This window comes from Phodopus roborovskii, unplaced genomic scaffold, assembly GCF_943737965.1.
Source record: "Phodopus roborovskii unplaced genomic scaffold, PHOROB, whole genome shotgun sequence".
Lineage (NCBI taxonomy): Eukaryota > Metazoa > Chordata > Mammalia > Rodentia > Cricetidae > Phodopus > Phodopus roborovskii.
The window spans coordinates 51,132,788-51,149,111 of record NW_026126517.1 but is presented as its reverse complement, the minus strand read 5'-3'; the positions used below and the strand labels follow the sequence as shown (position 1 = coordinate 51,149,111).

At 44.5% G+C, this 16,324-nt stretch overlaps 1 protein-coding gene across 1 annotated transcript in view; it reads left to right on the top strand.

Annotated features, from left to right (window-relative positions):
- Positions 1-616: 616 nt before the first annotated feature.
- The window catches only part of Tmod2 (tropomodulin 2), a 37,262-nt gene continuing 21,554 nt past the window's right edge, over positions 617-16,324 (top strand). The window contains exons 1-2 of the mRNA XM_051197964.1: positions 617-763; positions 13,606-13,798. Of these exons, the coding sequence (XP_051053921.1) occupies positions 13,673-13,798 (126 nt within the window). The 5' untranslated portion in view covers positions 617-763; positions 13,606-13,672. The remainder of the gene's footprint in view (positions 764-13,605; positions 13,799-16,324) is intronic.

Below are 16,324 nucleotides of genomic sequence, written 5' to 3'. Positions count from 1 at the left end.
AGCGGGCCTTCACAAGGCTGCACAGAAAGATGCTCACTTGTCCACAATCTTGCCAAGCCTCTGCCACCCACCGCGAGCATCTCCATTGAGCCTACACAGCTCCCCCAAGCCCAGGCTCCACCTGCCCAGCTGTGCGCTCGCGCACAAAGCTCCAGACACTAGGAAGGACCCAGAGAGGCCAGCGCGTCGTAGGGAGACCCAGCGGCGGCCCGGTCAGGGGTCCTGCCACCGCGTAGCCACCGCGCACAGCCGAAACTACGCTTCCCAGGCTGCCCCGCTGCAGGCGCTCCCCAGCGCCGCGCCCGGCCCGGAGCCGCCTGTTGATCGCAGTTCTAGTCCGGGGCCACGGCGCCGCCCCTGCTGGTCAGACCCGCGCACTCGGGGCTCTAAGGCTGCTTGCTGGTCAGCACCTTTCGCTACCGGATGGACACAAGCAAGGGTGAGAACCTAGGGCGGAAGGGGACTGGTGGAGCAGCCTGTCTGCAGCGCCCGGGTCCGAAGCTCAGCGGCCGCCGCACCCTGCGTGTCCGCGGGAGGATGCTCCATGGCGTGGCACGCGGCCAAGCGCAGTCCGCAGCAGCTTGCACCCGGGTGGCGGGTGCACGGGGAGGTGGGGATGGCGCAGGGCGGCCAGGGATGCGTGTGGGTAACGGCTGCATCGTGCTCTGCAGCCCCACAGCTCCCTCAGCACCGCACTCCACGAGCAGATGCAGAGAGGGCGCGGTCTCCGGTCGCCAGGGGCTGCGGAGCTGGGGTTTTCCAGGTTGGGCTTTGTTTCCCATTTTCTCCTCTCCTGTGAATGTGTGATAAGCTCCCGGAGTCCGGAGCATCTCGCTGCGGCCTCGTTTGAGCAGGAGCCTGGGAAGGGAGGACTCGGGTTGGCTTCTTCCTGAGGTCCCCGGAGCTGTCATAGTACGCTTCTGAAAGCCGCCCTTTGCAGGTCCCAGGGAATATTTTTCTTATTCTTCCTGATTAAAATCATGCTGATTCGTGCCTTCCCGGGTCTTCCTTGCCTTAACCTATTGACCTGCAAAAAAAAAAAAAAAAAAAAAAAAAAAAAAAGTCGGTTTAAAATAATAATAATGAAAGGTTTGGGAATTTTTATTTTAAAATGTCAGGAGGTGGGAAGGTGATGTGGCTAAAATGCAAATTACAGTAAAGAGGCCGAGAATGCCACGGCTTCTCCAGCTCTTATTAAATATCTGATTCACCATGCGCTTGGGAAAGGAGAAAAAAGAACATCAGAGGAGGCATTACAAAAGCATGGTTTCTGTAGCAGCTCCGCCACTGAGTAGCTGAGGGATCCTGGGCCAGACTCTTCGTCTCTCTGAGCTGCATTCTCCGTGTAAAAATGAGGTATTTGGTGAAATGGTTTCTGAATCTTTTTCTTCCTAGATACTTGTATCGAGGAACTGAAATGGCAAGAATGATTAGTACTTTAAGGAAAGCTTGATGGGGACAGAACGGTTTTCCCTAAGGAAGCTGCAAGATTTTCAGAGCTTAATTAAGGTGTTTGTTTGTTTTTACCTGATTCCTTCTATTCTCTTCAGTCTAGCTTAATAATTATAACAAAGGTTTTTGGTTTTTATGTTAACATAAATTGGCAGACCACAGTGTGGTGGTTTTGTTTGCAGAAGGCAGTGTGATCAGCTGATAAAGTCGGTGGCTCCCTAGGGCTGGGCCTGAGCTGTCAAATGTGTGTGCTCTGCAAGAGGGTGGGGGAGGAGAATCTAACAAGAAATAACCAGAGAGGATATACAATGAGGAAAGAGAGAATGGTACTGATGGGTTATTGTATAAAAATTGAATGCACAATAGAAGGCTTGAGAGAGGCACTGTACCAACACTTACCTAACCATCAACTGGTACTGTGAAAGAAGGGTGAGAGCAGGAGTTTCATATGATTTCAGGGTGTCTTACTCAGGTCTTTACAGTGCAGAGATTAGGAAGTTTCCATCAAACCCCAAAGGTCATGATGGTACCTCTGGAGAGTCTCCTGCTCTAATAAAAAGACCATAATCTCACCCGTGTATTACTCCAGACAAGATGATGCAGGGGTAGGGGGACAGCTATCATAGATGACAATACCTGACTGTAGATTGGTGTATGTGTGGACTTTGCTTTCTAGACGAGAAAACAATACCTGCAAAAGATCATTTGGGGGTCAGGACGTGGTGGTGCCTGCCTTAATGCCAGCTGGTAGGTGTCTGTGAGTTTGAGGCCAGCCAGCCTGGTCTACATAGTGAGTTCCAGGCCACCTTGAGCAACATAATAGTAAGACCCTGTCTCCAACTTGCATCCAAAATAAGTAAGTAGAGATATTTTGGAGATGTTCAAGATATCTGAATATGGACTGTGTACTAGACAATGTGGCATCACTGCTCTTAAGTGCAGTAGTAGTGTAGTATATAGGAGATTGTTCTGATTTTTTTATTTTAAATCTTTTTTTTAAAATACCTTCACCTATTTGACACAATGTATCTTGATCCTATCTATCCCTCCTTCCCACCTTCATGCCTTTGGGAATGGTGGTAACAATGCAAGTCCAAAGTTGGATGGTCTTGTTGGCTTGATCTGAAAGTGTTGCATTAGTAACCACAGCCGCTGAGAGTTCATGAGAGCAACAGCTGTGTCACATCTAGAAGACAGCATTTCACTGCACGACTCCCCATCCTCTGGCTCTTACATTCTTTCCACTCCCTCTTCAGTGATGCTCCCTGAGCTTTGAGGTGGTTGGTACAGATGTTCCGTTTAGGAATGAGCACTCAATTGTCACCTATTCTCAGTACTTTGGTCATTTATGAGTCTCTGCATCAACTGCTGCCCACTGCTGAAGAATCTTCTCTGGCCAAAGTTGAGAGCAGCACTAATGTTTGGGCATAGCAGTAAGTATTTAGAAGACAGTTTGATGATGTGTCCATTTAGCAAAACATCAGTAGTAGGTTCCCCTACACACACACACACACACACACACACACACACACACACACACACACACACACACACACGCTTCAGTATGAAACTGGTTGGTTGCCCCCATAACCTTCATGCCACCGTTGTACCTGTAAGCACACCTTGCCTGGCAGGTCAGTATCAAAGCATTCAGATTCACTGTTTGGGTAACCCATTGATGATTCTTCTCCCCCAGCAGCATACAAAGCACCTTCTGACACTATGAAAGCTTAGGGTTTTGGAGGTGAAGCACACTGGCATCTACAATACACACAGCAGGTTCAGGGAAGAGCAGTCTGTGGTGGTAGAGCCTGTTCAGGAGCACAGCAGAAAGACAGTGATGAGGGTGAGTGAGTCAGAAGAGCAGTGTACAGCTGGATTGTGCGCCACTCTTTTGTAGGATTCAACTTTTTAAATAAGAAATTGGAGGTGAATTTTTAAAAATAAGCAAACAAATAGGAAGGCTTATAGAGTACTACATAGTTATTGGTAGACTGCTATGGTGAGTCTAACAGGAAGTACTTAACTCCAAATTCCCAAGCAAGACATAAATCTTCCCAGAGATGTTAATGGAGTCAGGAAAACTCACTAACTTTGGTTTTTCTTAGCTACTATTGATTATTTATACTTAAGAGACAAATCCTCTAGCTCTAACCCAAAGTATCACCAAATCCTTGGTACCCGTGGGAAATTTGTCATAGAAAACCTTCCCCCACCACCACCATCTGCAGATTTCAAATCCTTTTTTACAAACTACCATAGATTTACATGTAACTAAATGTATTCTCCCCAGATATTTAAAACCTCTTTAAATTACTTATACCTAGCTGGGTAGTGGAGGCACAGGTCTTTAATCCCAGCACTCTGGAAGCAAAGGCAGGGGATCTCTGTGAGTTTGAGGCCAGCCTAGTCTACAAAGCTACACAGAGAAACCTTGTCTCAAAAAATTGAAAAAAAAATTATACCTAATATAATGTAACTATATAACTTTCTGTGCTGTTTTTATGAAATGACAAGAAAAAGATATACACAGTAGAGATTGCTCTAGGAATAAACTCAGAGTTTCCTCGGAAAACAGCCTACCATTGGCCCATATCTTCAGCCCTCATATTTTTTTTAATAATTTGACCTGCAATTGATTAAAGTAGCAGATGTGGAGTTCACCATTATTAGTGGATCGAACTGTGTTAATAATTCCCAAACCTCAATAATTGTTGCCCTGGCTAGGAACTACCCTGAAAGATCTCTCCACCCTACTTGTATTGGGGATTGAAATGAGGCCCACGCGTGCTAGGCAAGCACTCTACCACTGAGTCATATCCTCGGCCTTTGTTTATTTGTTTTCCATTTGCAGTGATGGTGGTGATGTTCTTTGTTTTTTTGAATCAGGATTTCTCTGGGTAGCCCTGGTTGACCTGGAACTTACTCTGTAGACCTGGCTGGCCTCAAACTCAGAGATCTGCCTGCCTCTGCCTCCCCAGTGCTAGCATTAAAGATGTGTGCCACCACACCAGCCTTGGCCTTCTTTTGTTTTATATTTGAGTCTGGGTCACAACAAGCCTTTAACTCATGGTCCTTCTGCCTCAGCTTCCTGAGTAGCTGGGTGATTGGCACACTCTACCAGGGCCAGCTGTCTTTTTCCTTTCCACATCTGAGATCTGTGACAGTATGTAAGGAAATCTGAGAAAGTAAATTCTAGCTAGGATTGAATGGTAGCTCATTTTCCCTTCCCATGTGAGGTCTGTGACAGTATGTAAGGAAGTTTGAGAACATACTAGTATCAAATGGTCCTTCATTTTACTTTGGATTGAGAAAATGCTGGCAAAATATCTGGTCTAGTTTTCTTTTTTTTGGGGGGGGGAGCAGGTTTGAGACAGGCTTTCTTTGGAGCCTGTCCTGGAACTAACTCTGTAGACCAGGCTGGCCTCGAACTCACAAAGACCCACCTTCCTCTGCCTCTCAAGTGCTGGGATTAAATGTGTGTACCACCAATGCCCGATCTGGTCTAGTTTTCTGACAAAACATAAATAATGGAATTCCCTTTTAGTCATTTTGTGTGTCAATCACATGTAAACGGTTATATGAACTTACAGGCTATATCTAGTTCAGAGAAATTTCTAGAAGGCATATGCATAAGACTTCCTACTGCAGACTCAAAAAACAGAATCAATTCTTAAGACACCACCATCTGTGATGGCTCATGCCCTGAATCCTACCACTCAGGAGGCAGAGATGGGAGGCTCATCAAGAGTTCCATGCTAGCCTGGTCTACATAATAAGTAAGTTCCAGGCTAGCCTGCTTTACATTGTAAGGGCTTTTCCAGGCTAGTCTGCCTTACATAATAAGTTCCAGGTTAGCCTGGTCTACATAGTGAATTCCAGACCAGTGTAGGCTACAGAGTGAGAGACCCTGTCTCAACTTAAAAATAAGTAATAAATAAATAAGATACAGCATCTAATCTTTGATGCAGACCCCTTTTGTTCCAGATTAAGATCTCATGTGTGTGTGAAAATAGTCATTTAAAGCATGCACATTTACTTAGATATGTGTCTGTCATGATATACATGTGTGTGTTCTGTGAGTCTTTTAGCAGTCGTGCTTCTAAATGTTTAGAATGTTGTTAGAGTTACAAGAAAAAGAAACTACCTAATCAGCTCATCCAGGAAAGCTGGTTTACTCTTTGTGGTCAGAGCTTTTCATGGGTTATGGTTCTTGGATCTGTAGAATATGGTATACAATTTTTTACAAGCTATGTGCTAAATATTTGTGTTATATGTGTACTTCATATGTTATAAATATACCATATATATGGACATTTACAAAAAAAAAAAAAAAAAAAAAAACACTAGTTAGCATTGACTAGAGCCAATTGTGGGAAATTCTGCCTTCAATGTATTACTGAGTAGGTGGCCATAACACCCTCATAAGTAAATGTATAAATATTGCCATTTGTGTTTCTAATTACCTAGCAGGTTAGAATTCAAATTTCAATTTCTAGTTTTCATGGATCATTTAACCCCAATCTATTTTCCTAACTTTAATTTCTATTGTTTCTTCCTAGAAACTCTTCTGATTAATTTTTTAATTATCAATAATTTTTATTTTTAGTATACCAAAGTCAATTGTAGTGCTGGGCATAGTGGCACAAGCCATTAATCCCAGCATCAGGAGGAAGAGGCAAGCGGATCTCTGTGAGATTAAGGCCAGCCTGGTCTACAATGTGAGTTCCATGACAATCAGAGTTACACAGAGAAACCCTGTCTCTAAAGCAGCACTTGATTATGTATAACTTTGAAGACGCCAGCACCAAGGAAGAACCAAGAGGCCCCTCATCAGAGCACTTGGAGGACTCCAGTCTCATGAGCATGGCTGTCATGTAGGCAATGTGGATGGGGACAGAAAGCACCCTTGTTTATAGACAGCCATTCTGATTGGCAGTGTCATTGCACACCAGTTGTTTTATGGCCTACCTACTGCCCTGAGTCCATTTGTAAGCAATCCTGAGTCCAGTTACACACAGCACCCACAAGTCATAATGAGGCATAAATCAAAACATAGCTGATCCGTGCCAAAGAAAAGGACAGAGACAGGTATATCAAAGACCACAAGGGCAGGCAGAAGCCAGGAAAACAGATGAATCAAAGGACAAAAACAGGAAGCCATGGTGTCAGGAAGTTAGAAATCTTTAGATTCCCAATGGCAGGATGAGGAATACACCAAATCAACACGATACCGGGGCTGGAGGCACACACCTGTAATCTCAGCATTTGGGAAGTGAAGCAAGAGGTTCAGACGTTCAAGTCCAGCAAGAGCTACATGACACGCTCTCCCTGGCCCCCCCCCCATGATGGTGGTGGTGGTGGTGGTGATAGGGCTGGAGAAATGGCTCAGCAGTAAAGAGCACTTTTTGTTCTTACAGAGAACCTGGGTTAGCTCTCCAGTACCCACATGGCAGCTAACAAGTGTAACCTCATTTACAGAGGATCCAACACCTTCTGGTGTCCTCGGATACCATACCACACATGACCCACAAATATACATGCAGGCAAAAATACCCATACACAAAATAAAAATGAATTAATATTTAGGGTAATAAAAAACAATAGTAACACCAGCAGTAGGCAGTTAAAAATTAGAAAGGCCAAAATACAAGGCAAAGAGGCAGATACAGGTTCAGAAATGGGAATTCAGTGAGGCATGGTGGTTCACCCCTGTAATCACAAGGTCTAGCAAATAAAAGGTTCACAATGAGCTCTGGGCCTTCCAGTACTACATGGCAATCCCTTGTCTCAATAGGGAGAAGGGGACACAATAGCAAAAAGAAATGGGAACTCTTCAGAAAATGGGGCCAAACCAAAAGGGGCATGCAACACCAGGACAGAGGATTCACCAAGAAAATTAGAAATCAGGAGGTAGCATAGGAAGGCCATAAGACGTCCATATGAAAGAGTTTCTGCCCTAGCTGGGAAGTCTTAGCTACTGCCCAGGTGGAAGTCTACTTCAGTTTGGTCTGCCCCTATAACCATGGAGGCTTGCTGTACTTGACGGTGCTAATTCAGATGCTGGTGTGATGCTGCTTCTCTGTATTTAATCTTAATAAGGAAAACAAGGGCAAGAATACTTCCAAAAGAGGACTACTGCTCTCAGACCAAAGACAAGAGAATTCGCTATGAGACCTTGTAGGCACTAGGCGCTGAAGACTGAGTTTCTGTTCTGCCTGGTCCCAGTGTCACCACAAGGCACCATACCTCACCATGCACCTGCACCTCACTAGATAAATACAGTCATGTGATGACATCTCAGTCATTGGTGAAGCACATATGTGACAGGGGTCCTATGGATTACATCACCTGACTCCTTGTAGCTATCTTTAACACTATGTATGGCATATAATATTAGTACAATACCTGATGATGCATTTCTCTTGAATACTGACTGCCCTGTGGAGAAGCAAATGTGTGCCTGTACTGTTCTTTACCAGTTTTGCAGAGGACAGGTCATCAGTTTCATGTGTGTCTGCATCATGAGACTCTGGGCTGGTTACCTCTGAGGTCATGCTTTTAGTCTTCTGTGCTTTTTTTAATCCATTGCTTTAACCTCTTGGCCTTCTGTGCTTTCCAAGCTAGAAAGGCGCTGTCTATTGTGGGTTCATTGTTATAAAATGGGACTGTTTTCAAGCTGGAAAAAAAAATCTGACAGTTTTTGTGCTATAAAAATTACAAAATAAGAACAAATAGTCTCTGCTAGAAACATTGTGAATCTAGTAAGGTCAGGTCCTCCCTGCCCTTTCAGCCTGCTTAACCCCTGTGTCTTGCTGTAACTTTTTGCCAGAAAATTTCCCTATCTTGTGTTCTGTCTCTTTCATTCTCTGATAGTTATTTCTCAGAGAAAGACAGAGTCTCATGTAGCACAGGTTGTTCTTCAACTCACTGTGTGTCTGAGTCTAGCCTCCAATTCCTGATCTGCCAGCCTCCACCTCTGAATGCTGGGGTTTCAGGCCTGCACCTCTATGCCTGGCTTCTGGATAGTTTAAAACAAAGAAAAGGATTTTTGCTGGCCTGTCTTCAAGTGGCTAGGTTTCAAAACACAGGCTAGAGTTATTATCTCTTTACATTTGCCCAGCATCTAGAGATGAATTAAAGACTAGGTGTGGTGGCACATGCGTTTAATCCCAGCACTCTGGAGGCAGAGGCAGGTGGATCTCTATGAGTTTGAGGTCCACTTGATTTACATAGTGAATTCCAGAGGCTGGCCAAGGAGATAGATAGATAGATAGATAGATAGATAGATAGATAGATAGATAGATAGATAGATTGAGATTCAGTCTCATCTCAGCCCAGAAAACAAAATAGAGATGAATTAGGTATGCAAGACCAGCACACCCTTTGTTAAGCAGCTTTGATGAACTCATGTTGTTCTGTTTATTAATTTTGGTTTGACTCTTGTGCAAATCTCAAGTGTGATGAAATAACAAAGGCATATTAAAAAAATGAAGATTAGTATCATTTACTGACTCAGAGGTGAGTCAGCAGCAGCAATCTGGGGTTTGGCCTGTCTTTGTATAGAGAGAGTAAAAGGCTGGGCCCTTCATATTTAGCTGATTTTCCTCTTTTACAGCATAGTTATATTAACAAGATAGTGGAAAAAGAAGCACAGAAAAGCACGCTCTTAACTTTCCTTCCCAAGGCTTGTTTTCTGGGTAACAGGAAGAGACATTTCCTTCAGCTCACTGCCACGCCTATTTTCCATTTTGCCGGTAGGCTCTGTGTTTGCCCACCTGGGCTCCTGGGAATCCTCAGAGGCACATGCTCCATTCCTCTGTGTGCTTTAGTATCCTGTTGCCTGTTGAACTTCTGCCACGGGACAGACACCCTGCTGGAGGCAAGCCTGTGGCAGGGCTTTGCAAATTTTCCACTGGCTCATCACTCCCAGGAGGGGAAACAAATGTGAACCTAGCAGGGCCTGGGGTGGGGGGGTGTACAGCAGGCCCACCAAGCACTGGGAAATCAGGGATTTGACTTTATGGAAGCTATGAGAAGGCTGTATTCTTTGACAGCAACACCTATATTTGTTTTAGGGGTTTGGTTCGGTTCGGTTCAGTTCTGTTCGGTTTGGTTTGGTTTGCTTTGTTTTTGAGACCAGGCTGCCCTCAAACTTGTGTCAATCCTCCTGCGTCTGTCTCAGAGTAGATAACAATAATAATAATTAGTGATATATGCCTGTAGTCACGACACTTAGGAAACTGAAGAAAAGACAATTGCAATAGGTTTGAGGCCAGCCCTAGGCTAAACGGTGAATTCCAGGCTAGCCTGGGCTATAGTGTGAGACCCTGCCTCAAACAAACAAACAAATAAATAAATAAACAAATAAAAACTCCACCATAATAACAGTAACAACTAGGTCCTCCTTGAATCTTCAGGTCAGTGTTGCACTCAGACAGATATAACGTTCCTTTCTCCTCTGGCTCTGAGACACCCCCCCCCACCCCACCCCACCCCCCACCACCACCCCCCCCCCCCGGGCACCTTGCTACATAATGTGAAGTTTGCTTTGACAGGCACTGTTGGTGGTTAAATTACTACTTAATGCTCTTTCCTTTGCATTACAGACTCAGCACTCAGGACCATCTGATTTGTGCACTGCTCTGTGTCAGCAATGTAGGCTTTCAATAGACATTTGTTGAATGAATATGTCTGAGCCTGAGAAACCCCACAGCATTGAGAATTAGAAAATGTTGCCTGTTTGCTGGGGGGCTGTGGTATTTGGAGAGAGAACTGTATAGTAACACACGTGAAAGATAATGAGCGGTGAATGTTAAAGGAATAACTCAAAGCCCACCCCTTCATAGCTACCAGACTTGTCTTCCGAAAGTCTCCATGTGAGTTTCATTGCAGACAAAACAAATTTAGAGAGAGGAGCAACTTCCATGAGTCTCCATGTGAGTTTTATTACAGACAAAGCAAATTTAGAGAGAGGAGCAACTTCTTAGGTGATCTCAGCAAGCTCCGGGTGGGGTGGGGATGAGGAAAATGGCTTCAGTAGAAAGATCTCCGGACCCATGGCCACCTCACTACTCTGAGCTCATTTCCTTCGTTTGACATCAGTATTTATTGGCTGATTTTACTAGGGAATAAAAGTTATATAGTCCCCACCATTGCCAAGATTAGCAAGTAATTGTGCCGAAGCCAAATTGCAGTGGAAGGAGTACGATTTGTGAAAGAAATAAAGCTCACACTGAGACTGGAAGGTAAGCTGGTAGAGTCAGCAGGGGTGGGCTTTGAATTGGGGTTCTTAGTGCTTGAGCAAAGGGACCATAAATGAGCCAGGAATTGGAAGTGGTCCAAGGGGATGTTGGGAATGCAGTGTGGGAAGAGGAGGATGGAACTACAGAGGCCAGGGTGTGAATTTGAACTTTATCCCTGGGGTGATGAGAAGGGTTTTAAAAGACTGAAATAAAGCCCCAAAGGTCGCTTTAACCAGGGTCTGTAGGATTATCAGAAGGTCAAGGGCTGGGCATGGGCATGGATGGAGAAGTAGGCGAGCTCTCCTCGTCATTCTGTAAGGACGGGATTTGGTGGTTAGTAGGTGGAAGGGAGACAAGGGGAAAATGTCAAGAATGACATCCTGGTTTCTGAAACAACTTCTTGAAATTCTAGAGGTGCAACGGGCAGGTGGGAGCTCTTCTGACAGATTTCCAGGGCCTGAGGGAAGATTTTAAGCCTCTAGCCAAGGGAGGATTTTGGTTAGATAACTCAGATCTCATCCTCAGGGACAAAATCTAGGGTTCAGATACAGATCTTATAGTCAGCAGGCTATGGATAATAATTAAATTTTCAAATGTAAAAAGAAAAATTTAAAATAATTGAGATTTCAGGGTAAGTAAGCACCCTTGGTGAAGGAAGAGAAAATAATTTCTAAGGTAGAACTTTGAAGAGTACCATGATTCGAGGCGGAGGAAAGGAAAGTGTGAAAGAGACCAAGAGAGGAGTAATGAGAGCCATAGCCAGGCTGAATGGCCAGAGGCCTCCCTCACTCTGAAGTCCAAGGTCCTGCAGAGCTTGGGATCTTAGCCAGGCCTCAGAAACAGAGCATAGCGAGAAGGGACATTCCACGTAGCGGTGCCACATCTGCCAACTCCCTGACAAGAAACGGAGGGTGGGCTCAGACCAAATAACTCGAGAGGGTTTCAATAAAGAGGCCGTTTACAAGGATGTAGGAAGCCTCAGAGAAACAACAAGGCGGAAATCTGGCAAGAGTCATAGCAGAGACCCTTTACCATCCCAAGGCCCAAAGCCAGCAAAAGAAGATGGCCTGTGTGGTGACATGGCCTTCTGAAACACCCTCTCCCCACTCACCCTCCTCCCATGCCACTCACTGTGCCCTCTCCTTTGTCACTTGTTGCCTCCTGTTGGTCAAACAAAAGCCAGAAAGGACAGGAGCCCGGGTGCAGTCTAAGGAGACAGTATTCCTGGGGCACAGAGCAGAGTGGAGAACAGAAATGGAAGGAGGAACGGACTATTCTAGAACAGTTACCCTGGAGATGAGATTGGGGAGAGAGTATATTAGCTTCTGTATTGTTGTGACAAAGAGCAAATTCAGTTGTTTAAACACTACGAATGTTTTGTTACACGGGACATGACTTCCAGAGTCCCATATTCCTCTTCTCATGGCCTTTCCTGCATCTTCAAAGTCAAAAATCATGATGTTCTGACCTTCTGCTCCTGTCCCCCTTCCATCTCCTTAGTACTCTAGGGTAAACTGTGCCCTCTCAGACAATTGGGAATCCCTTCCCTATGATAGGCCTTTAATTTAGGGGTTGGGAATGTAGGTCATTGGTAAGATCTAGGTCCCTTAGTGTAGCCCAGAAAGAAGCCCCTTCATGGACCTCTCATTTTTCATGCTCCACAAATCCCCCTCCCAGCCACCCAACCCATCACGTATCTTCCTATCCTGAGTCTCTGCTTATGTCCTTCTCTATCCTAGATGGTCCTTATGCATCCATGTCCTCCTTAGGACCTCTTCCTTCAAGGACCAGTGACAATCTCTGTTTTGAGTGACTCAAACCTCCCCTTTAGTGGTTTTCGACCTACTTCAGACATTATTATAACACGTATTTCATGGTATTATTGCCATTTGTGTGTCTGTCTCATTGAGCTACAATCTTCCTGGGGGAGCTTTTCTAGATGATGGCAATGGCAGGTATACAGCTAACACTCGCTGTCTTGGAAGAGCTGGCTGGACTGAATGCAAAGTTGTCTTGCTAGGAGGAGAGATCTGTAGAATGTTCTGCAAGGGACTGAGTAAAACTTGCATTTGGTGTGAAAGTTTAAGAACGAGGCATTTCAGAGTGGCGGGGGACTAAAAGAGGATGTTTTAGGGGAGAATGGCTACAGAAACAGTAACAACCAAAATAAGAAGTGGACATGACACCCAGAACGAGACTGGGGTACAAGGCACTAGGAAGAGTTGGAGGGTTGCACTGGTGGATTGGTGTGATCAAAAGGCATTATTTAAAGGCAGGAGCCCTCAAATAATAAAACATACTATTAAAATGATCTCAAAGACATCATTTTCAAAAACAGAAATTAATAACGAAGGGAAAAGAGAAGTAGAGAGAGTAACTACGTGGCCAGGGCTTGCGAACAAACGTCTCTTGGTTTGGTTGCACAGAGTGATAGGACAATGTGTCCTCACACTGATCCTCTAACCCCTTCCCTGAATGAATCCTGCTGTGTTCTCCTCAGCACTCTCTAGCCTGAAAGGGCACAAGTGTGCCACTCACAACTGCCATACAATTAGTCATTGTTCTTCCCTGCTTTTCAATGGAAAGCATCGAGAGAGGTCTTGTAGTAGACTGGAAAAGCACTCACTACCCTGGCAACCAGAAGCCAGACACACAACCCATAGCTACAGCTCAGTCACAGTCTACAAAATCGAGTGGTGGTACCTTGCAGGGCTGCCCTAAAGGGAAAAATAATTGAAATAATGCTGTGTATGAAAAATGCCTCAGACTGTACTCAGCTCTGGAAATGAAGCAATGCTGCCCCTTCGGATGAATTGTCGGTACAGTGGAACCCATCGCCGGCGTAGCACTGTCTATTACTGATTTTACAGTTGGCAGTAAGGAGATGACAGTTTTGTTCTTTTAACAGTGGTAGTGTGAAGTCCCGGGAAGCTGGCCCACTTCAAAGTGCATGAGAAAGGTCTATCTGCGCAGCCATGGCGCTCCCCTTTCAGAAGGAGCTGGAGAAATACAAGAACATCGATGAGGACGAGCTTCTTGGCAAGCTCTCAGAAGAGGAACTGAAACAGTTGGAAAATGTTCTAGATGACCTAGATCCCGAGGTTTGTGGCATGGGACTGGAGTTCGGTGCTTAATAAGAGCAGGGAAAAAGGGGGACAACAATCGCCGAAGGAGGTGCCTGCAGCCCCAGTGAAGAATTATGGGTTCTTCCCCACACTGCTGAGCCTCTTTTACAAGCTTATGGCAAGCCAGGGCCACTACCTACCGTGTGTTTCTCAAAAACTAGTTCACTGTCAATGATGAAAAGTGTTTTCCATTGGGAAAGGACAGTCTGGCTTAGCGTGGGACTTGGGGGAATGACGAGAACAAACCTTACACTTTTCTGAGTGCCAGATCCTTTGTTGGGCCCAAGAGTCCTGGGGGAAATGGTATTAGCTGCTCTTCATAAATAGAAGGCACACTTTCGAGAGTGACACACACGGGATCCCACACTGATCAATGATGTCCGAGGTGCTGTTGAAAACAACTCTGTAGTGCTTTTCTTTTGGTCTTGCTTTCTGTCATTGTTTTTGTCTTGTGAAATAGGATCTCATCTACTCCAGGATTTATACTCGTTATGTGGCTGACGATGACCAGGCACCTGCCTCCTGCCTCCACCTCCCTAATGCTGGGGTTACAGACATTTCATAGTGTTAGGGCTTTCACCCAGGGATTTGTGCAAGGGAAGCAAGCACTCCACCAACTAAGCTACAGCCCCAGGCACTTTTTGTGTCTTGAGACAGGGTCTTATAGCCTAGCTGGGCTGCAGACTCACCACATAGAGGATGACCTTGCATCCCTTCTGTCTTTACCTCTCACACTCCCAAGTGTTGGAATTACAGGCATGAGCCACCACACTAGCCAGCCTTTTTTTTTTTTTTTTTTTTTTTTTTTTTTTTTTTTAAGGCAGGTCTCACTATATAGCCCAGGTTAGCCTCAAACTCATAGAGATCCAGCCTTCTCTGCCTCCCAAGTGCTGGAATTAAATCTATGTCACCCCACAACCAACCAGGAATTTCTTTTGTGTTTTTGTTTGTTTGCTTGTTTGTTTTTGTTTTTGTTTTTTAAGATGGAGTCTGGAGTCTCACTATGTATGTAGCTAAGGCTGGGCTGGAACTTAGTATGTAGCCCAAGCTGCCCCCCAATATGCAACACCATGTCTGGCTTTTTATCAAATTTTTTTCTCTTCTTGGTTTTTTGTTTTGCTTTTCTGAGATAGCATCTCGAGTAGCAGGGACTGGCTTGAAACTCAGCATGTATGCAAGAGTAACCTTGAATTTCTGATTGTTCTCTCTCTACCTCCAAAGTATTGGGAATACATGTGCTTCCACAATTGGTATTATATACAAAATATACAAAAATATATACAAATAACTTGAAATTATATGACAATGTGTAGATGATTATCCTCATAACACCAAGTAAATTTGAGAGATTTTTAGATGTTTTTGTCAGTTCTTAAAAAGCTCGGTAGTTTCATTGTAGTATTTCTTTAGCAAGTATTTTCCTCAACCCTGATGACCTTATCTTAAACTTAAAATTGAAGGCATCCAAAATAGTGTTTTAACTCTAAAGTTGTAAGTAAATAAAACTATTTATATGACATTGTGCTGTACCAGGTACTTTGGCTATTTAAATTTTTTAATTTAAGTACAATAGTTTTATACATATAAGGAAGGAATCTTGGGGCTTAATTAGAGCAGGTGGACATAATCCCACATGTCTATCATCCCAACACTTGGGAGTCTGAGGAAGATTGTGAGGACAGGGTTTCTCTGTGTAACTTTGGAGCCTGTCCTGGAACTAGCTCTGTAGACGAAGCTAGTCTTGAACTCACAGAGATCCACCTGCCTCTGCCTCCCCAGTGCTAGGATTAAAGGTGTGTGCCACCACTGCACGGCTAACATAGTGAGGTCTGAGGTGGCATGGGCTACAAAGTGAAACCTTGATTTAAAAATCTAAAATAAAACTGGGCACAGTGGCATATCCCTTTAATCCCAATACTTGGGAGGTAGAGGCAGGTGGATATTTGAGAGTTCAAGGCTAGCCTGGACTACATAGTGAGTTTCAGAATAGCCAGTGCTATGTGGTAAGACTTTATTGAGCAAAAAAAAAAAAAAAAAAACAAAACCTAGAACAAGAGCTGGGCACGTTGATGCTTGTTCTTAATCTCAGCACTCAGGAAGTAGAGGCAGGAGGGCTCAGGAGTCAAGGCTTACCCCACTTTGAGGCCAGCCAGGGCTACATGAGACTGTGTCTCAAGGAGACAAGTCAATAAATCTTACTTGGGCAGATATCAACATATACCATAATATTCCCTTACCTCTTGATTATGTCTGGAAGAAACAAATTAGAAGTGAGTGTAGCCATCCAGACTCCTGACTTAGGAGCCTTTGTGTGTGCATACCTGACCAAACCTAATCATGATGGCCACAGAAAGACCCTTTCTCTCCACATTCTAGAAGGCAGCTGCAGAAGGTTCAGAGGCTGCTACTTACATTGCTATGCCCCTTGAGCTGGTTAGGTTTCCTCCCTTAGCAAAAGGAGTTTAGAAAAGCATGTCCTGAGAGCTGTCCTAGAGACTCCAG